Below are 22,938 nucleotides of genomic sequence, written 5' to 3' on the forward strand. Positions count from 1 at the left end.
ATTTGCACTATGCAATTTTTGTGGATGACTTCTCTCACAAAACATGGATCTATTTCTTAAAGAAGAACGACGAGGTGTTCAAATGGTTTCACTCTTTCAAAGCCTTGGTCGAGAATCAAACAGGGAAGAAGATCAAAATATTGAGGACCGATAATGGGATTGAATATGAGTCAAATGAATTCATTGACTATTGTAGAGAAGCTGGGATTAAGAGGGAGACCACTACTACATATACTCCTAAGAAAAATGAAGTTGCCTAAAGGAAGAATTGAACTATCATAGAAGCCACTCATGCCATGCTTCATGACCAAGGTCTACTGAAGTTCTTATGGGGAGAAGCTGCCAACACCATTGTGTATGTTCAAAATAGATGCCCACATCAAGCATTGGACTTCAAGACACCCGAAGAACTATTCACCGATAAGAAACCTGATGTTTCTCATTCTAGAGTTTTTGGTTGTCCTATATATTTTCACGTGCCGAAAGAGAAAAGAAACAAACTAGATGCATCTGGGAATAAAGGAATGTTTGTAGGCTACAGTGAAACTTCGAAGGCATATAGAATCTATGTGCCTAGTCAAAGGGAAGTAGAAATAAGTCATGGTGTCACTTTCGATGAAGATTTTGCCCTTAGGAAAGTCTGAGATCTTCCTATCCCTAGGAAGGACAATAATGATGATGATATAGGAAAGCAGGATGAACCTCCATCTGATGACCCAATGCCCGATGTGGAAGGTTCGATGGATCCCATTGATCCACCTCCTAGTGAGCCCTCTACTTCAAGAAAAAGACCTTTGTGGCTCAAAGATACTCTTGAAGATGTTGAGAAACATATTGCACCAAGGGGGACATTTCGTGAAAGCAAGAAGTCGAATAGGTACCAAGGGTACTTAGCTGCCATGAGTACCATTGTACAATCTGAGCCATGTACATTTGAAGAAGCCGTGAAACACCAAGTTTGGAAGGATGCGATGAACGAGGAGTATGAGTCGATCATGAAGAATGATGTTTGGAATGTGGTTCCTAGACCCAAGGACAAGTCAGTGGTCACTTCAAAATCGCTCTACAAGATCAAACATGGAGTTGATGGGAGTGTTGAAAAGTTCAAGGCCAGATTTGTTGCTTGAGGCTTCTCAAAAGGAAGGAGTAGACTATGATGAGCTATTTGCACCGATTGCCCAATATACCACCATTCGTTCGATCATAGCCCTTGCTGCCTCACAAGGATGGAGGCTTCACCAAATGGATGTCAAAGTTTCCTTCTTGCATGGCTCGCTTAGGAAAAAGTCTATGTAGAACAACTTGAGGGGTTCGAAGTTCAAGATCGGAAGACACATGTATGCAAGTTGAAGAAAGACCTATATGGGTTGACGCAAGCCCTTAGGGCTTGGTATGAGAGGATTGATAGCTAACTTATGCAGTTGGGATTTACAAGAAGCGATGTTGACCTAAACCTATACTTCAAAGTTGAAAAGGACAAGCCTCTATTCCTGTCCTTTATGTGGATGATCTCTTTTTGACAAGTGATGACCCTCTCATTCATCAATGCAAGAGGTAGTTGGCTTCCGAGTTCAAGATAAAGGACCTAGGACTGAAGCATTATTTCCTAGGGTTGGAGGTCTGGCAAAACCCATGTGATATTTTCCTTTCTCAAGGAAAGTACATTGTGAAGCTGCTTGAGAGATGTGGGATGGTGGATTGCAAGTCCGTGTCTACTCCGATGGAACTCAACTTCAAGAAGTTATGTGGAAGTGTTGTTGGGCCCGAATTAGCGAACCCTTTCGAGTATCATCAACTTGTGGGGGCCCTGATGTTCTTGGTAAACTCTCGTCCTGACATATGCTTCATTGTGAACACGTTGAGTCAATTTATGGTCGAGCCTCATCACATTCATTGGATTGCTGCTAAGAATCTCTTGAGATACCTCCAGGGCACAACCCACTATGGACTGAGATACACTGCCAAGAACTTGAGGCTTCATGGATATTCAGATGTTGACTGGGTTGGCGGTGTGGTGGATCGCAATAGCACGTCTGGGTGTTGCTTCTCTTTGGGGTCTACTTCAATATCATGGATGAGCAAGAAGCAAAAATCGATTGCTTTAAGCACCGTCAAGGCCAAATACATTGCTGCGAGTATGGCCTGTTGTGAAGTTTTTTGGTTGAGCAAGCTCTTTTGTGAGCTATTTGATCACGTGCTAGATACCATTGTGATCTTCTGCGACAACCAGAGTGAGATTCGCCTATCAGAGAATCCTGTGTTCCACAACCGCTCCAAGCACATTGATATCAAGTACCACCTAAGTCACCTAACATGTGGACACGGAGGACACCGGGATTCGAGTTCAGAAATGGACACATTGACCCCCCGGAACAAGACACGTTAGTACACGTTATATATTATTTTATTTATATATATATTAAAAAATAGGTATTCCTTACACGAATTCTCATTCATGATACAAATTTGTTGATCCAAACATAGATCTTCATCTAGATGTAAGTTTTACAAAGTAACATTATGCATACAAATACAATTGTGACATAAATGATAAATCATAATATATATTCATCAATGATCCAATAGGAGAAAGACAAGATACTATAGTTTTCTCATTAAGTCATCAAAATCAAAATCAACATTGCCTCCTCCTTTCATCTTATTGCCTGGCCCTTGCTCTCTTGTGGCATATTTCCACAAGGGATATTTGTTATCTTGAGGCTACTTTCCCTCAACATTTAAAGTTGTTGTTGCAGCCCTACTTGCAATAGAGGGAACACTTGCAGACCTTGATGAAATTCGAAAAGGAGGGGCATCTCAAATGGGGACATTCTTCCCCTTCCTTTGCCCCTTCCTTGCTGCCCTTGATTGAGACATGAATGTTGTAAAAAAATAAAGAAAAAATGCACAAATTTGTAAAACAAATGCACATGCAAACTGTTGTAATAAAAATGCAAAAACAATAGAGAGAAAATGCACTTACATGTTGCTTGAATCACCTCCAAAATGCTCCCACGCCTTTTACTCTTAGCTCTCACACACCCACAGCAAACCCACAATGACTTTGGTGAAGAAAAGAATGGCCAAATCACACTTTCAAAGGCACGCGGAGGGAAAAATTCCATGACATGTGTACTGGAATAGGGACACGATTAGACACGATCTGGAGGACACATGTCCCACTGAATCATGTCTAATTCGTCCAATTCGGGACACGTGGGGCCAGGAGAGCGAATCTGGTTTCTTAGGGTACCACTTTATCCGGGTTATGGTACAACAAGGAGCAATAAGGCTCCAACACATCAAAACAGATGAGCAAGTAGCATACATTCTCACGAAGCCTTTGGGGAAGGTCAAATTCTTAACCTTCCGAGAGAGACTTGGAGTCGTGGAACGACCCTCCTATGAGGGTCCCGTATGAGTTGGACACTGAGCTCTGGGAGCTCCTGGGGGCTTGGGGTACTTCTTGGAGCTATGAGTGACCATAGGCTGAGTGGTTCACTTTCCCCTGTGATACCCCATGATGGTTGACATGTATGCAGGGTGAGTGGTTCACCATCCCCTACGATTGACATATGCATAGGATGAGTGGTTCACCTTCTCCTATGGCATATGAGCAGGATGAGTGGTTCACCTTCTCCAGTCGATGCCCCAACACACATCCTACCCATGGAGTCCAAGACTCATGGAAAGTATCTCTCATCTGGCCAATGAGTTGGGAAAAGATGGTTAGGGGACATAACACTACCAATGGACGCATCATGGACTGTTATACTCCCTATGACTAGGATGCATGGTGTTCAACAACTTGATTTGGGATCAAGGATTGACTTTTGTCAGTGGAGAGTTGTTACACGGTATTTTATCACACCTCCAGCACTTCCCTGTGACATACCCTGAAGTGCCCAAAACATGACCATAATGCAGTGTACTCATTCATATATGCAGCTCAGATCCTCCCTTAGACATTGATTGGAAAATGCCTTGAGCTTCCCCTAAAGGAAATAGCTCATAAACCCTAATTTAAGAGTCGTCGCTCTTATTAGACTAAAAATCGCGATGGCTGCATGTTGTACTATACTCGACCCGCGATGGCATCGCTCTGTTTACTTGTATACCCGTGATGATCCCAAAAAGGCAATTTTCCCAATGAGGATGAGAAGCTTCGTGATCTAAAAGCTTCCAGAGCAGCAAGGTGGAGGTTGTTCAGCGTAGATGAAGTCGAGTTCTCCCAACCTGGCCTCTTGGTCTTATCCCTATGAGCTACCTCCTTGAGATGAGGGCCTACTCCTATCTTTGGAGGGATCCTAACTCCCTTTCCCAGCCTATATATTCATCCTCTCCCATTCCCAAATGGTTGGTCCTTGTCTATATGCACCCGTATGCTAAGATTGTGCCTATATGCTACTCATTTGGCTTGGAGAATGAGTGCTTGGAGAGCTTAGCTTGGACTTGGACATTCATTCAAGGAGAGCCTATTAACATCAAGGCTTGGTTGTATGCTTCCCCTTCTTTTCTATTAATATACAACTGCTGGTTCATTTTCCATTGATGTGTATGCTCATGTATCATCTATCTTAACATTCCTTAATCAATTAAGTAGGTTGCTTTTTAATATGCTATTTGTATTTACATGCCTTGTTGTGTCTTGATCTCTTATGTAGGTGCATAAACGTTGTAAGCAGCAGGAACAAGCCCGTGACGCAAGTGATTCAAGGTTTTCAACAAAGGAGATCGAGATAGCATCAAAACGAGGTAGGCCATCTTCTTCATTTCTCTTTTCAATTGTAACTTAGGAAAGTGTCTGGTAGATTGTCACATACGTTGCTAGTCCCACTCATTGGGCTAGAGGGATCATCTCTGTCTGCAGAGAGGATTTACCTAGACAACAAAAGTGGTATGATCTTATGACTCACTCTCGATCACTTCTTCTTCATTATTACTTCATGGTTCAGCAGAGCAAACCAGGGTAGTGATGACAGAGATGATACATGATGACAGGATGGCATGATGATGACAAATGGATTGGCAGGTGGAATTCTCCCTAGTTGAGAGGGAGTGTTAAAATTGGCAACTAGGGCCAAATTCCACCTTAGGACAGCTCATATGATGAAGATGATTATTGCATTGAATTCCTCTTTTCGAGAGGTCCAATTTTGATATAAAGATCATCTCATTCTGACAAGCAGAAGTGGAATTTTGAATTTATTCTCTCTCATGCACAAATTGTCAAGGTCGACCTCAGTCAAATGTAGGCTCAAGAAGCCCAATGGATGTGTCTCCTCACCCTCAACGAATTGTATAAATAGGAGTGACCTCTCTCCTCATTTGGACATCACTCATCACATCATTTCATCTCTCTCTTCTCTTGATTGGTTCGTACAACTAGGCAACCTCTCTCTCTTCTTTGCACATGTGGCAAGAGGGCAAATATTTCAAGGTTAAGTGCAAGCCGAATTTCAAAAAAAACAGACTAGAGTTGGCCAGGGCTCATTTGACCAAGTTTGACTTCGATCTTTAGGGCAGAATTCCAATTTCTTTAGGCCGAGTTGTTGGGCACAGATTTCGAGGTGTTTTGGGCAAGTTGACTTCAACATTGACTTCAAATTTGACTGCATAAATTACAACAGTGTTTCTCTCTCCTTTCACTGGGTTTGACCGAACTATTTTGGGCTAACTTTGACTCTCTTTGAAGGTCGAGTTGGACTTTTGTTAACCAAGCTGCTTGGAGGACGTTTTAGTGCTAATTTTACCAGCGTTGACTTACAGGTTAGGGCTACAGTTGACTGTTTTTTACTGCTGATTTTGACAAGCTTGTTTTGACTATGTATTGGGCAAGTGAATTTGATCTATGTACTCTCTCTCTATTGAACTATTGAATAATAATAAGAAGATTTGATCAAAGGGTTTTCCCCACATTGGGGTTTTTCCCTGGCATCTGCCAAATCTTGTGTCCTCTTGTCTTGGCTTGTCTTTTGCACATGTTTTTATGTTCTATCTGCATTTACTGTCAATGTGTTTAAGTTAATGTGATTGCTACTGGAAATAATTGGAAATTGTCATTGGGCTGATAAGGAACATTGAAGTAAATTGTGCTAAAGCATAGAACATACCATTGTTATCTAAAATTAACAAGCCCTCAACGCTGTCCCCAAGGAATGGGAGAACTTCGTCCAAGGCATTCTAGGATGAGATCAGTTGCTCGGGTGGGATCGGATGTGGGCAGATCTCACACAAGAGGAGATGAGGCGAGCTCTAGTAAAGAGCTCCATCAACGGCAGTAGCAGCAGAGGATCAAAGGGTGTAAAGGAGGAAGAAAATGTGGCCCTTGCATTGAAAATGAAAGCAAAAGGTCCCATTCGGGGACAAAGCTCACAGGGAGAGAAGAAGAAGAAGAACGATCTATTGAAGATCAAGTGCTTCAGGGGTGGTGAGTTCGGTCACTACAGTACTCATTGTCTTTAGAGGAAGAAGGACAAGAAAGAGAAGCAAGATCAGGCAACAACATCCACAAAGATAGATCAGTTGTCTTCTAAATTGGAGGACCAATTAATTTTGTATGCAACTATACCTCCAAGCGAGAGGTGGGGAGACATCGAGTTCTAGATTCCAGAGTTACGTTGAGCTGGGCAGGACCCATGGAGGAGTAGCAGTTGCAGTTTACTCATGGATCATTACCCTTGCTACAGGGGCCCACAATATTCAGTAGCAGGAGGATCAGTGTCAGTTGGTGCAATAAATTCCAGAGTGACAGTTGCAGTCAGATGCTGAGAAGCGCAGAGCAGTGTTGATAGAAGTGCAGGAGTCACAGTGTAGAATCAACAGCAGCACAGATTTCCTAGTAGACAGTGTCGAATCTAGTAGTAGTCAAAGGATCAGGAAACAGTTGTAGCACAGAGACACAGTTGATTCAGGATTTTGGATGCTTCTCAATTGTAGTAATTGCAGTAGCAACAACAACAGTGAGAGGGAGTGTTAGTTTGGTTGCAGTGCAAATGCGAAGTTGGCAGCAATACAAATTGTAGAGTGCAGTATCAGCGGCAGCACAAATGCAGTATGGTTCAGCTACAATTGATAGCAGATGAATTAGAGTTAGCGCAATGGTTGGTGGACAGTGGCAGGCAACTACAGTTGTCAGACATCAACAATATGTATGGAGGATAATGCAAATACAGGGTGTTGTAGTAGTGCAACGCTAGAGAACACCTTCCTTGCTAAGAGGGAGTGTTAGTTTTTGTAGCATCAGATGGTATTCTAGTCTCAAAACTTTGTGGAGAGGCTAAAACACGTGAGTTCTCCAAAACCCAGAAATCAAATTCCACCTAGAGATAGCTCAATTAAACTAATTAACCATCATTTAAATTTTTCCTAAGTCTAACTTAGGAAAATTGGTTAATTAATAATAATTAATAGAGAAAGGTGAGAATTATCTAGAAATTCACACGAGATCAACTTGGAGATGATATCAAAGATCAATTAAGTTTTAATCTTGGTCGTTGAAGTCTCAACTAGAAATTATAAGAAGAGGTCAATGGGTAGATGGAGAACACACCAGTGGCGGATACTCAATGAACTAAACAATTTGATTTTCCCGTGCAGGTGATTTAGCAAGAAAGATTAAGTCAGAGATCAAGTAGCAAGTGGCAGAGGGGCAGAGTAGTAGATTTCCGGAGGAGTTTCTAGTTCCGAAAGATTCAGGAGAGGAGGCCGAGTTTATTCTCCGGGATGTTACGCAAGATTTGCACAGTACCTCAAGAGGGGCAGCTCGATTCAGCCAGCGGAGAGGTCGATTTAGCTTCTAGAGACTGGGAAAAGTTCCAGGAGGTCAAGAGAATCACTTCCAGAGGCAACATCAGGCTAGACGTCATCATCAGAGACAATATTTGGGTAGCAAAAGTTGTGCCTGCGCAAAGGCAACATAGAAGCTTGTGCAGAGGTGTTCCAGGGCTGGTTCTGAGACTCAATTTGTTGCGAGATTGCTTGGAGAGGAGGGTAATTTCCCTCAGTTGATTTTGTCAGTATTTCTCTCAGATAGAAGCCGCAGTTTGGCGTCATTTTATTGTACTCAGAATTTCTATTGCTGCAAAATAATAAAACCCTCATTGTTGCATCGATTTTCCCACATTGGGTTCTTTCAGGGACAACTGTCCAAAAAAATTGTCATTTTTATGTGTGTGTGCTAGAATATTTCTCAGTTTCTAGCATTTTATTTTCTGTGGCATTTTTTATGGTGAAAAATTGCAGTGTGATTTATTTGTTATTTATCGTAGCAAATAAACGGCAAAATTAATTTACAATTAGAAGAATAAATTTCCAGTTGCTGCAATTAGACTTGTAAATTTTCACAATATTCAATGTTACAATTGCCACAAACATGGTCACTATGCCCGAGATTGTCCAGAGAGTGATAGTGGTCGTAGATCCAACAATAATAGGTCTAACTATAGAAGAATAAGAGACGCACCAAGTTGGATTCGACTGCAGAGAAGGGTTATTTCATTGACTACAGCGAAACATCCAAGGCATGTGGGATCTACATTCCAAGTAGCAGGAAGATCATCGTGAGATAAGATGTGAAGTTCCAGGAGGAGAAAGCCTTTAGGAGATATCACGAGTTGCCAACAGTTGATCAAAGTGAGTCAACAAAAGCTCCAAGGGATGAACAGGGATCTCAGTTTCAAGGCACCAGTTTGAGTACAGTGACTAGTACAGACACAAGTACAGGAGCAGAGGAGCGTTCACAGCAGGTGGAGCAGCAGCAATAGGTTGAGGAGTAGGAAGCTCCATCCACCACCAGTGGGAGAAGAAACAAAGAGGTGCTTCAAACGTTGAGAGATGTGCAAGTGTTTGTGGGAGCTCCTAGATGGAGCTCCAGGGGCAGGAGACCGCCAAAAAGGTATTCAAGGTACAAGGCGTTGATGAGTGAACTCATTGACAATGAGCCTTCCAGTTATTAGGAGGTCGCACACCTTCAGGTGTCACAAGATGATATGGTGGAGTATAACTCCATCATGTTGAACGATGTGTGGGAGGTTGTACCTAGACCGTTGGACAGGGCAGTGGTTGGTTCCCGTTGGATCTACAAGATCAAACACGTTTCAAATGGCAATGTGGAGAAGTACAAGGCTAGGTTCGTGGCCAAGGGTTTTGCTCGGAAGGAGGGCATATCATAAGGACAAGACACCAGCACTCTGAAAATTTACTGATTCTAAGCATTAAACTAAGGTCAATTAACAATATCTTCCATTAACAAGTTATAATAGCTAATCTGCAAGAGGAATACATGGATGGCACCATAAAAGGTTGCCTTTTTAGGTGTTTTCTTGGCATTTTGGGCTAAGTTAACTTATTTTTCAGCGACTTTTGTTGCATAAATAGGAAAGTACTAAGACATATTTTTTATTTGCACTCATTGGAAAAGCATACTAAGTCAAAAACTTGCATTATTGAAGTGTTTTCTTGGCTTTTTGGGCTAAGTTATTTTGTTAATGTGCACCTTTTAGCATAGGTATGGAAAGGAACTGTAGTGCTTTTTTATTACAAGCTTTTGTGAGTTTCCCAGGTTGGCATTGGCATGGATTTCTAAGTTATGTAGCCAGCTTCTCTCTTCCCCCATTTCCTTGAAAGCCACCCTTTTAGGAAATAAGCTTCCATGAGTCCCTAACTTCAATGCAAGGCAGCTTATTAGAATAGAAATATCTTTTTCATTTGGAATGTAGAAATAAATCTTAGTTCAGAAAATTTTAACACAATACATGCTTTACCCAATATGATGGCTCCCTAATGTACACAAATCTTCATTTGAAAATCATAGTGTAGGTACAGAAGGTTGAGATGAAAATGGCACATTTGCATCAGCTACTGAAGTTTTGGAGTGGTGCTCCTTGAACCATGAGCAAGGAAACACTCATCAATTCTCGTGCTCATTCAACCCACTCATACTAGTCCCAACGATCTGAACAATGACATCACCATCATGCAAGCCAAGTTGATTAAGGGAGCTGAAAGAAACACCATAGCTGACCACCCTTGCCTCCGGCCTAAGACAACAAATTCGTGTGGCTTGCTTTTGGCTATCTGAGTCTAAAACATAGTCACTAAACTCAGCACAAAAAAAAACTCAAGGAAGCAGAAGATTCAAGGGTTTGACTCGAATTGCGAAAAACTTGACGAGGACAAAAATGAAAAAATGGCAAAATGGTGCAATTTAAGGGTGGATATTTAGACCAATGTTGCAGGAAACGTCCCCCTCCAGGATCTAACCCCCGAAACGCGGTCCGTACGGATGTGTCCAGGAAGCGCCTCCCGAAATGCGGTTCCGAAATTCCGAAACGCGTTTCAGACTAATAATGACGCTTCATCGAAATTCCGGAAGCGTCCTTCTGAAACAAGTTTTGTACGACGCTTCGGCCGTACCAAGAGCGGTGCTTTGGAGGTCGAATCGTACGGTTCCCGTACAATTCCGTACGCGCTTCGGAAAAGTGCGCCGCGCGGCCTTAAAAAATCAGTTTTGTTTTTTTTTGGTGAGTTTGCTTGTTGGGGGTGGGTCCAGGATGTTTGAGAGTGGTTCCAGCCTCATTGGACTTCATATGGAGAAAATAGAATTTCATATCCTATTCAAAATTCCGCAGACTTAACAGTTTTCAGGAATTCAGGATCAATGGGATTGTGGCATTTCATTAGATTATATCAAGAATGAAGGTATGTGATTAGAATTTAATCAAGAGCACCAAACCCTATATGTACCCTAGTGTTGGTGGTGTTAATTGTTGAACTCCTTTGTCACGCCCTTAGCAAAAAATTACCTTTCAATCAAGTCAAAATCATTGATCAAGCATATTAAGCTTTTTCTACCATATTTTAAGTCTTGGATTAGGTAGTTTGATCAAAATTGGGCAATGTTGACTAATATCCCTAGACAATCGAGGTAGAGGCAAAGGCTAGACAAGAGGAGAAGAATCTAGATTCTAGATGGTTGATGCATCTAAATGGTTCATGCTCGAATAATTAATCATTAATTTACAATGGACGCTATATCTATCTTGATTTATGCAAAAATATGCATGTTTTCATGTCTTCTACAACTAACTTGGTATTTGGGATGTTTGTTTTGAGTATAAATGCAAAAAAATATAAATATATATATATATAGCAGACGCTTCGCTTCCTAGATTTTTGGAAAATAACGCTTCTGTGTCCTAGCTTCCAAAAAACGTCCCCGCTTCGTGCAACATTGACTTAGACAGCTTGGGGAGTTTCACTCTGTTAATCTAAGTATTATACAGGTAATTAATCACAAGTCAAATTTTGACTTGCAATTAGTCACATGTATAACTCAGTGAATTTGAGTGAAACTTGATCAACCCACACCTAACTCTCCCCAAGCAGGAAAAAATTGCTTGATATTAATCAAGTTAGAATTGAGATTCGGTGAGTATAACTCACAATTCCATTACATGGGCTTGAAAAGCCTCTTGAGCTAATAGGGTGGGAACCCATCGTCATTGATCCAAAACCTGTTATCAGTCAATGGGGGCCACCCCCCACAGACAAAGATGACCCTCCCCCTAAAACGAGGATGAATCCTTGTTGAGATTTTCAATTCATACTAAGACAACCTGCAAACTAAAACCCTAGATAGCTAGAAACTAAAGAACTCTCAAAACCATTGTGAGTATACTAGATATACAAACACATAGTTAACTGAACATTGTAACAAGAAGTAAATAAGAATCTACAACACTCATCACATTTCTTTTCTTATTGACCGTAAAGGAAATCTGTACAAGAGCAATCACTTCAAACTCTTGTTCTGTATGTCCTAATTGAGACCCTGCCTACTTGTAAATAAGAATCTACAGCACTCATCACATTTCTTTTCTTTATTGACCGTAAAGGAAATATGTACAAAAGCAATCACTTCAAACTCTCGTTGTGTATGTCCTAATAGAGACCTTGCCTACTTATATCACGAAGCAGGCTAGGGTTTACTATGCACAAGACCTTGAACCTAGATGCCTAGAGTGGAGCACCAACCTGCATGCAGGCACGCACTGTGCTGTCCTGATAGAGACCCTGCCTACTTATATAGAGAAATAGGCTGGGATTTACAATGCACAAGACCTTAACCATAGGTGCCTAACTGGAGCACTCAACCTGCATGCATGCACACACTGTGCTCCTAGCAATTTGTGCCTTAACCAGAGAAGACAACATCGTGCCAAGCACCCAACTTCTATCTTTGGGATCAGCCGCTCCTTGTAAAAATGGAAATATACTTAATTAGATCACTTTTTCTAAAACTGGAAAAACAAACTCAAAATAGAAACAAGCAACTTCTAAATCTGAAATGAAGCTAATAAACTAATTCTGGGCAGCAACCTAATGTGGAAAAGACTGATGTTGGTGCATACATGCCCAGCATCCATGAACCCTCTTAACTCCCACATAACTGCTCCACCATTTAATAACTTTGGTTGCGCCCTTAACTGTTCTATTGATTGTGCCATGAAGGTCTGAAGACTGTTGTGGAAGAGACTACTGCAGAACCTGCTAATCACGCTGCACCACAACACTGTCATCACTGTTGCACCTTCACCAATGTCATCACGACTGTACAGGTCTGCTGAAGCATACCATGCTGACAGACAAACGCTTTCAGAACAACATTTAAACTCTAACAATCCTGTTGCCGCTTTAGTTGTGTTTATGGATGGACTGTGTGGACCAGCTGGCTCTGGATATTATATTTTCTTATGTGCTTGTCTATTTATTAAGCCTTCCTTTAAGGCATCTTTCTATTTGCTATTATGCTACCTAGGCTTATAGGCTCCAGAGGCCACCAGCTCGTGGAAGCTGATTTTAGCATCCTGTTTTTTTATAAAATGCCCTGCATGTACATATGTGGATCAATTTAATAGTTAAAGGAAGTATTTTATTCTGTAATTAAGAAAGAACGCCAAAAATGCAGACCTTTAGTATCCTATGCGTTGTTCTCGGAACACTGGTTGCAGCTGATGTTGAGGTCCTTTCCTTGTCCTCCTGCTCTCGCTTTGACAGTTTACTGGACTGCGTACAGGGTAATGGCCAACAAAACATCATCAGTCCCTCAGTTGATTGTCGTAAACAGTATTTTATTCGCTAATGCAGGACAAAATGAATTTATACAAACGTCTACTCAATACCAAAGTTACGTAAATGAGTCTCAAGAGTATGAGCTGTACAGGTAGCAAAATAACGAGTGCCCAGCTAATCTCCTAAAGAAGTCTGCTTGCTAGATTTGCATAACATGAAGTTTTGCCTGGTCACTGAAAAATAGCATAGTGAACTCTGTGCATAAAATTGATTTTCTTCTTACAAGGTTGGATTTTTGAAAAAATAAATGCTGCATCTAAGCTCACTGCTGTCACCTAAGGTAGCAAATTATCAGGGTTGTATGAATATCAAGACCATGATTCAAAACGCCCCAAAGTGGATGTGGATAAGGCAAGGTGCAGATCCTGACTGACTTTGACAATAATAAAACAGTCCTTACAAAATGGCAGCTTAGCCAAAGGACAGCTAAAAGTTACCATAACCAGTATTTCTTTTCAAAATATAGTGTAATTACATTTCCAAATTTGTACGGATGCATATGAACTTTAATTATCCCTTCTTCTGCTGGTGGAATGAAGTTGACGAACAGTAATAGCCTTAAAACCCTAGTGATGATAACTACAAATATTTTGGAACTCCAGAGGCTGAAAATAAACAATGTTAAAAAAACAAAACAAAACAAAAAAATAAACATACAAATAAATATTACAATAGCTTCGAATACATCCAAAAGTAATTAGTCCATACTACTAAGACAGCAAATGCCAATGGTTAATAGTAACGCATTCACACCTTGGAGATGATAATTAAAAATTGTTTTCCAACTCCCAGCAGTGGAAGATAAATAATTCTAATAAAATAAAATTAACAGTGTGCCTCCATTTCTACGAAGCGCATAAATACTTCAAATACAATTACACGAATTATTTTTAACAAACTCCATACCTTTGAAGTTCGCGAATCCCAATCGGAAGGATCGATGCCATATTGTTTCTGAAATTGTTCTCGTCGTTTTCTACCGCGCTCGCTCCTCTCTTCTGCGCCAGAAAAATAGATCATCAATAAATCAATATTCCTATCATTGCTCCGCTGCTTCATTGTGCAATTCCAGAGAAAATGAATTGGAGGAAGACATTGAATCTCACTGTATGAAACAGCGCATCGAACTGCTCTGGTGGATTTAGCTGTTGCGAACAGGTTAATTTTATTCGAAGTTTGAGGGCTTGGTGGAAGAACTGGTATTCCGAAAGTTAAGTAAAAGAGTGTCGTGTGACCAGGAATGGAAATGTTGGTAGCCATCGCAGGTATTATCCATCCAACATTTCAAATCCCTGATATAATGCTTCCTTTGCTTCAAATATTTTGCGGGAAATTGGATGGTGAAATAAATATGTTGGTAGACATTGCAGGTATTATCCACCCACCATTTCAAATCCGTGGGATAATGCTTCCTTTGCTTCAAATGTCTTGTGGGAAATCGAATGGTGAAATAAATAATATGAATGGTGGCCTCGCTTATGCTTGGTCTGCCACGAGGTTTGAGAGGTATAGTGATTCATATTGATGTTGAAATTTCAATTTTTCCATCGTTGTGATTGAGGGTAAAATCCTATGAGGAGTGTGATTCTAAGGGTATAAAATCATTCAGTTTTTTTGAGTTATTTTTTATGGTAAGGGTATATTTTTTCAAATTTGATTATGGTGCTAAAAAATTTATTTGAGTTTAAACTTAGCTAAAACTTTCTCTAATTCTGATTCAATTCTAATTTTGATTCCATTCATCGTATTATTTTAAAAGCAATTTTATTATTTTAGGAAAAAAAAATGATGCAAAAATGCAATAACTATCATAATGTCTGTCTCACAAATAACAAGGAGCTAAAGGATTTTGTTATGGAAAAGTTTCGTAAAAAGGTATAGAGAAAAGAGTTGGGTAGAAAGAAGAAATATTACATTGAGGAATTCAACCCTACACGTGATCTACAACAAAAAGAGTTCATTGGAGCTAGCATTTCATGGAGGGCAAAGGTTCTTATTGCTTAATTAAGGACAAACTCACATCAACTTCGATGTGAAACAGGATGGTGGAAAAGGCCTAAAGAAGCTTGGGAAGAACGGGTGTGTATATTTTGCATGTCTGGGGCTGTGGAATTGGAAAAATATTTCATTTTGGAATGTGATGCATTCAAAGACATCATAGAAAGTTATGACAACATGTTAGCATCAGTTTCTTGGTATTGTCTTTTTAGCGAGGGGATTGTTGGAAGGTTGGGTCAGCTCACCATCAATTTGAATCGGAAAAGGATTGAATTGCAAAAGCGAAAAACATGGAACTAATGGTCTCAATAACTATTTTTAGTCTCATGGACCTTAAAATATCATTTCATATAATTATATATATGCTATCTCATTTTTCTTTGACATTTGTTTTATATATATCACATCTCTAAACAAAAATATATATATATATATATATATACCTTCTGGCCTCTCCTCCATCTACGGCTTTTTTTAGGCTCTTTGGTTTGTGGCTCTGCTTGCCACTTTATGCCTTATTGCAGTCCCTGTTCTGGACATGCGGCTATGGTTCATGCCTTCATGTATTTCTGACCATTATATTTTCTCAATATATCATATATCGCTTTTTTCTTCTGAAAAAAAAAAAAAAATATATATATATATATATATATATATATATATATATATATATATTTAATTATATTACTATAATTATCCAATTTTAAGGTCACTACCAAGCCAAACACCAAATTGGTGTATGAGACCCCTTGTTTGTGGGACAAGGGACTCTACCCCTCTAGTTTTAAACATGTGACATCTTAGGTTAGAAGAACACATGCTCTTAACCATTAGGCCCACTCAAATTGTATTAATATACATATAATTACATATATATCATATTTTATTTTCCTTTGACTAATAATTTAATTTTTTTAATGAGAGAGAGAGAGAGTGCAACAATGTATGTAAGTATTAAATTTTTATATGTTTATGAATTAAATTTAAATATAAAGTTCTAAATTATATATAAATATGAAACATTATCTTAATTTATATGGTAAAATTAATCTTAATTTATAATTAATATTTATATTTTATATATATTTCACATCTATATTTCTAATTATATATTTTATTAATTAAATTTATTATATTTTTATATGTTTATTAATTATTTGTTTTGAAATATCATTATTATTTAAAGTTATTTTAAATATATTTTTTTCAAAAAACTATTTGTAATTTTACTAATAAAAACAAAATTACAATATACTATAAAACCTCTTTCAAAGGAAAATAACTTTCATAAAAGTATGGATATCTCTCCCCAAATTTGTAGTTTGGAAAATCTGATAAGAAACAAGGCAATTTTCCAAGACTCTCTCACACTTCCAAATGTGGTAGCGAAAAGAGCAAAATCTCTTTTGGTTGAAAACAATAAATTTGGGACATACACCTCTCCACCCTTCAACACTGGATAGATATGAAGACCTTTCGCTTACACAGTTTAATCTTAAGTGTAATCTTATCATGTCTCCTAAGAATAAGCAATTTTGGCACTTATCGATATCAAAGAGTCAATTTCAAATATGGGTTTCCAATCAAAAATTTCACATTCTTTGCTTTGATGGGGCCCCAGAGGTGGCAGGATCTCGGGATGAGGGTTCTCTACAATCCCCGAGGACAAATAGACTATAAGTACTCATGGAGTTTGGGTGAAGCATTTAACCTGGAACTCCTTGAACAACCTGTTCCTATCTGCATAACTCTTCTCCCTATCCTGTGTTGCCTTCAAATTCTTCTTGATCGCTTGCATTTCATGTTCCATGTCTGCCAACATATCTGGTCTAATTAATACCATGCTAACTGGATCACTCCAATTGATATGAGCATTACAACTCTGCCCACACAATGCCTCAAAAGGACTCATACTCAATGACTCCTAATAACCATTGTTGTATGCAAACTCTACCAAAGAGAGATACTCTTCCCACTTCGTCTGTTGATGCATCGCATACATCCTCAACATGTCCTCTTATATCCTGTTGACCCTCTCTATCTTTCCATCTATCTGTGGATGATAAGATGTGTTGAAGGCCAACTCTGTGCCCAAACCTACAAATAACTCCTTCCAAAACTTGGAAGTAAACTCTGCATTCTTGTCTGACACAATCTTTTTTGGAACACCGTGTAGTCAAACTACATCTTTGATTATTACCTGCGCCACATTGTTAGCTGAGAATGTAGACTTCACTGGAATGAAGTGTGCAACCATTGTTAATCTGTCCACAATGACCATAATGGAATCATGCTGCTTCACTGTCTTAGGCAACCCTGTGATGAAATCCATGGAAATAACCTCCCATTTCCATTATGGAATCGTAATTGGCTGTAGCATTCCACCTGGATGTTTACACTCTGCTTTCACTCGTTGACAGTTGAAACACCTTGCCACAAACTCTGCTACATCCCTCTTCAAATTTGGCCAATAATAATATATCTACATCGTTGTCAGTGTCTTTTGGTAACCTGAGTGACCTGAATAAGGTTTCACATGAAAGTCCCTCAAGATCATCTTCTTGAGCTCATTGTTGTCCGGTACATATATCTTGTCTCAAAACCTGACCAATCCATCCGTTGTACGACAATAATCCATACCCTATGCACCTGCACCTGTACTTGTACTTCTACCTGTATCTGCACTTGTACCCTGTTGCAACCTGTGCACAATCTCCATATACCTAACATCTTGTTGACCTGCCTGCAAGATCCTTTCATATAGATATGTTTGATAGGAGCTCATAGCTGCCAAGTGATGTGCATGTACCCATCTGTTGAGATCATCTGCCACCCTTTTCTCTTTACCTTTGATGTACCTGATCTTGAAATCAAACTCACTAATCGTGGCCAACCATCTAGCCTACCTGGCATTCAAATTCGATTGGTCAAACAAATACCTCAACCCAATATGATCACTCATGAGTACAAACCTCTTGCCAAGAAGATAGTGTCTCCGCATCTTCAATGCATGTATTATTGTTGCTAACTCAAGATCATGTTTTGGGTAGCTCTGCTCGTGTTCGTTAGTTTCCGGGACTCATAGCACAGCACCTGTCCATCCTGCGTAAGGACTCCACCTAGTCCTCTCTTGCAATCATCTATGCATACCACAAACTCTTTGTCTGAATCTACAATCTATAACATTGGTGCACGTGTCAACAACTACTTAAGTTGCTCAAAGCTAGCCTCGCACTCCTTTGTCCATTCGAACTTTTTACCTTTCCTTTACAATGATGTGATGGGATAAGAAATCTACGAGAAGTTCCTGATGAACCTCCTGTAATATCCTGCCAGACCCATGAAAGATCTTACCTCATCCACACTCTTAGGAGCTACCCACTCCATGATGGCCCTTATCTTCTTTGGATCTACTGCAATGCCTTCCTCGGAGACAATATGTCCCAAGTAGTGTACCTTAGTCTGAAAGAAGCTACACTTGTTGAACTTAACATACAACTCATGCTCCCTCAACAACCTCAACAATATTGCTAAATGTTTGGCATGCTCTTCTTCATTTTTAGAATATACTAGTATATCATCAATGAACACAATAACAAACTTATCCAAATATGGACACAACACAATATTCATTAAGTACATGAATGTAGTTGGAGCATTAGTTAAGCCAAATGGAACAACAACAAACTCATAATTCCCATACCCGGTCCTAAACGCAGTCTTGTAAATGTCCTCTTCTTTGATTTGTACCTGATGGTATCCAGATCTGAGATCAATCTTCAAGAACGTTGTTGCTCCCTTCAGTTGATCGAACAAGTCATCAATCCTCGGCAAAGGGTACCTATTCTTAATAGTCACTTTGTTCAACTACCTGTAGTCAATGCATAATCTGAGAGTACCATCTTTCTTCTTCACAAACAAGGTTGATGCACCCCAAGGTGATACACTTGGCCTAATGCATCCTTTGTCCAACATTTCCTTTAACTGCAACTTTAACTCAACTAGCTCAGGTGTGCTCATCCTGTAAGGTGCTTTTGATGTTGGAGCTACCCCTGGCACTAAATCAATATAAAAGTCTACCTCCCTGTGAGGTGGTAACTCTATAATGTCCTTAGGGAATACATCGTGAAACTGCTACAAAACTGGATACCTACTCAAGACATCTGCATCCTCAACCTCCTTGCCCTTATCACTAGAAATGTGTACTACAAATAACTTTCACCCTTTCTTGCGACTATGCTTTGCTTGCATAGTTGTCACCATCCTAACTGAGGTGGCTTTCTTCTTACCCTGCAAGACTCTTGGTTCCCCATTGTCATCAACACGGCCAATGGCTTTGTCATAACAATCTACCTTGGTCCTATGAAGATACAACCAGTCCATGCCCAACAACATATTGTATGAACCCAACAGTAATGCATTCAAATGTGATGCGGTAGGCATACCATTCAAGTCAAATGCACAAGGTCTTACCCAATGATGAACATGTTTCTTCGTACCTGTAGCCAACTGTACTAACAAAGACTCTACATGCAATTCCTTACTCAAACCACACTTATCCACCAAGTCAGGACTAACATAGCTATAATTATATCTAGGTTCAATCAAAATATAAATAACTTTATCACAAAGCTTATTGTCCATCTCAATGATAGATGCCTAGTGTTTTACCTAACTATTGTCCACCATTGCACAGATACGTGGAATACTCTGACCAACACCCCTAGTAGTCTGCGCCTCCTATGCACTGTATATCTGAGGCCTATCACCCTGATTCTGTGGACTATCTCCCTTAAGGTGCTCCTTACAGCAGGTCCAACACTCCAACCGACTAGTCCTGTCACACCCCTACACCTGCGGTAGTCTTTCAACCGCTTATTGGTGGGCCCCAGTATTGCAGCAATAATGTTGCAACTCTTAGGACTCCCTTCTTTAATTTTATCAACCCGGTAGTTCGTAACAAACTTGGAAGCGACGGTGTTGTATGCACAAGTACTGGCTCTTGCTGCAGCTGTCACTTGATCAGCTGGCAGAAGTCCACTAGGAGCTTAAGCCAACTTCTATGAGCTCTTAGAAGAAGCTTTTTAACTGATGGATGAAAGCTAACTCAAAGGAAACTAATCTACTTGCAGAAAGAAACTGAAAGCGGAAAGGAAATGCAAACCCTAGTAAGCCCTAGTTTTACCGACTAGCCCTACTGATGCAAGAAAGAGGATGCAAGCTACTGAAAGAGATGCCATTGACTTCTAGGAAGGTAAAATGCATGTGTCTAAGCTACTTCTATAGTAACATCTGAAAAAACATCTTTTTGTATTTTTGAATAAGTTGTCAGAATTATCATGCATGCAATTTAACTGTTTTTTACTGTGCAGAGGTGGATTGGCGAGAGGAAATGCTTGGAGGAGGTCGGGAAGGTTCGAAGAGGGCCTAAGGGGTCCCTAACACCCTTCCAGAGAGTTTCACAAAGTTTGGCTATCAAGAAACCTCATTCGTGAGCTTCTACAGGAAGTCTGCAGGGGTTCTACAGGATGTCTGTAATTTTCTACAGGATGTCTGTAATTTTCTACAGGATGTTCAGAAATGGGATTTTGGAGGATGGATGGAGGAAGAAAGATGAAGGAGTGAGTATGGAGGTGAGCTAGGGGTGTGAAGAGGTCCAGGACTTGGGGAATGGAGCTGAGGAGTGGCAAGGATGGTGGGATTTGTTCAAGAAGCAGTGGAGCAATGTTGCACAAGGATATGGGGAATTAGGGCAAAGTGAGCAAATGGCAAACGTGAGGCAAGAATCCGCGTTAGGGGATGGAGCAGATGGGATTGATGGAGTACAGGTAGATGGAGAGGTATTACAGGCGCTCTGCAAGTTATCTTTCGAATTAGACAAATGAAGACTTGGAAAATCAAGAAGCTAATTACTTTGACCTAATCTGATCTAGCTAACAGTAAAGAGAATGAACAGAAGTTTACTTGCAATGAAACCATGTATAACAACTATGCAATGAAGCAATCAAGAATCTGAACATGTAACCAACTTCTGCAAACAAAAATCGAACACTAATGATTGCATGGGGAAGCAAAGATAGTGTTTTTGGTGGCAGCAAGGTCACCTTGATCCCAGCTCCTGATCCCACTGAGGGAGAGGTGAAATCAGAGGTGCTTGATGGCCTTTTTCTGAAGATCTTCTCTGTTATTAACCTATAAAATCAACTTAAAACATGAACAACTATTTCTATTAGCAAAAATGAACTAAATAACCAAATCAGATCGTAACCTACTAGCATAAATTAATTAAAGACAACAGAAAAACATGACAGTACATTGAGGAGGCCCTGGCACTTGGGTTAGGCCCAACCCTAAGAGCTACAGGCTCCTAAAAGAAGCTCAGATCTGAAGCAGAATAAAACTGATCTCCATTATCCAGAAAATAACCATATCACAACAATGTTTACAGCAAAGGCTCCACAAATGAGCAAAAACAGAGCAGCACTAGAGTGCTAACCTGCTGCCTAAAAGAATGACTAAAAATCGAACTACAAACTAGCTAACTTCTGCCTACAAAGTGACTAACTGAAATGAGGCCCTAAGCCCTCTCATTTATACAAATTGAGGACCCCAATAGCCCTCCTAAACTTTAGGAACTCGGCTGCCAAAACTTGTAGTTAACAACACTTTTACTAGCACTTGCTCGGCTGCCCTTGTGATAATCGATTTGGAGGCCCTTGAACTCCGAGTTGATGGTGGAGAATTTGAGGTAAAGGCCCATAAATGAAGGGGACACCTTCCTACAAATCCTCTCTCTTGTTCTCCCACGAATTTGGCTGCCAAGTGCTCATTAAAACCTTTGATTTTGTCTCAAAATTGACCAAAAAACTGCACAAAGCACCCATTAGACTTGTTGGCATAATGACTAACCCAATTCACTCTATTAACATAAATATAATAAAAAACATGCAATAAACTAATGAGAATGGCGGATTAAGTCGAATTAGGAGGCTGAATGAGCCCATATAATGATCCATTTTTGGGGCTCATCATCACCCCCTACTGAAAGTGTTGCTCATCCTCTGAGCAACTAATCTATCTCTTCATCTTTGATGGCCCTGGTGGCCTTCCTGTCATGCCAAGCTTCTGAAGTGATTTCCTCTTCTCGGTCACGAAACCATGCTTTTCTCTTTGCTTCTTCCCACTGCCTGTGTTCCTTTTCTTGTAGCAGTTTTGTTAGCGCCTCAACCTCAGCCTGCAGTTTTTCCTCTCTTTGCTATTCATTAGATGTTTCCTTGTCTTTCCTTCTTCATGTGATTGTTTGGCTGCCTTTTCCTCCAATTACTCGGTCTCTCTTAGCTTAGCCAGCGTTCCTGTAGAACAGTCTCAGCATCCTGTAGAGAGGCTGTTGTGTCCAACATTTTCATTCTTTCTCTCCAGGTGGATGTCTTCGGGCTTCCTCGTTCATATGTGATGGATGCCTTTGAGGGAGACTTTTCCTTTGTGTAGCTCGGGTGTCTACAATTGTAATTGGCTCTTTTGACTGTGGTTGGGGTCTGCCAGTTGTTATCCGCATGCTCCTTCTTGCTTTAAAATACATGGAAGGCTCCCTCTTTCACTGCCCTTTTTTGCTTTGGAGATGTGCTGAGGGTAGCCAGCACAGCTGCTGCCTCCCTAGCTAAAATCTCAGGCGATTTCTCCTTTTTGTTCCTCTGTTTCCATACTTCCTATAGAAAGTCTTGTGTCGACTATTTTCTGTCTTCCTGTAGAAACTACTTTCTGGCTTCCTATAGAAACTGTCTTCTGGCTTACTGTAGAACCTGTCTT

The 22,938-nt window shown here is 40.1% G+C and overlaps 1 protein-coding gene across 3 annotated transcripts in view; it reads right to left on the reverse strand.

Annotated features, from left to right (window-relative positions):
* The window catches only part of LOC149186656 (methyltransferase), a 208,613-nt gene extending 194,032 nt beyond the window's left edge, over nt 1-14,581 (reverse strand). Inside the window, exons 1-3 of one of the 3 annotated variants that reach the window (XR_016255707.1) lie at nt 14,241-14,579; nt 14,041-14,132; nt 12,973-13,068 (exon numbers count right to left, since the gene is read on the reverse strand). Coding sequence is in view for 2 of the 3 variants with exons in the window: in XM_089411082.1 (XP_089267208.1) it covers nt 12,973-13,068; nt 14,041-14,132; nt 14,241-14,394 (342 nt within the window). In the remaining variant the exon portion in view is untranslated. Of the gene's footprint in view, nt 1-12,972; nt 13,069-14,040; nt 14,133-14,240 lie in introns of all 3 variants that reach the window. The other 2 variants (XM_089411083.1, XM_089411082.1) reach the window with 2 other exon arrangements.
* Nucleotides 14,582-22,938: the final 8,357 nt, after the last annotated feature.

The sequence above is a fragment of the Pinus tabuliformis genome, chromosome 3_1 (genome assembly GCF_031772625.1).
Source record: "Pinus tabuliformis cultivar Carrire ecotype Pingquan chromosome 3_1, CPIR1, whole genome shotgun sequence".
Lineage (NCBI taxonomy): Eukaryota > Viridiplantae > Streptophyta > Pinopsida > Pinales > Pinaceae > Pinus > Pinus tabuliformis.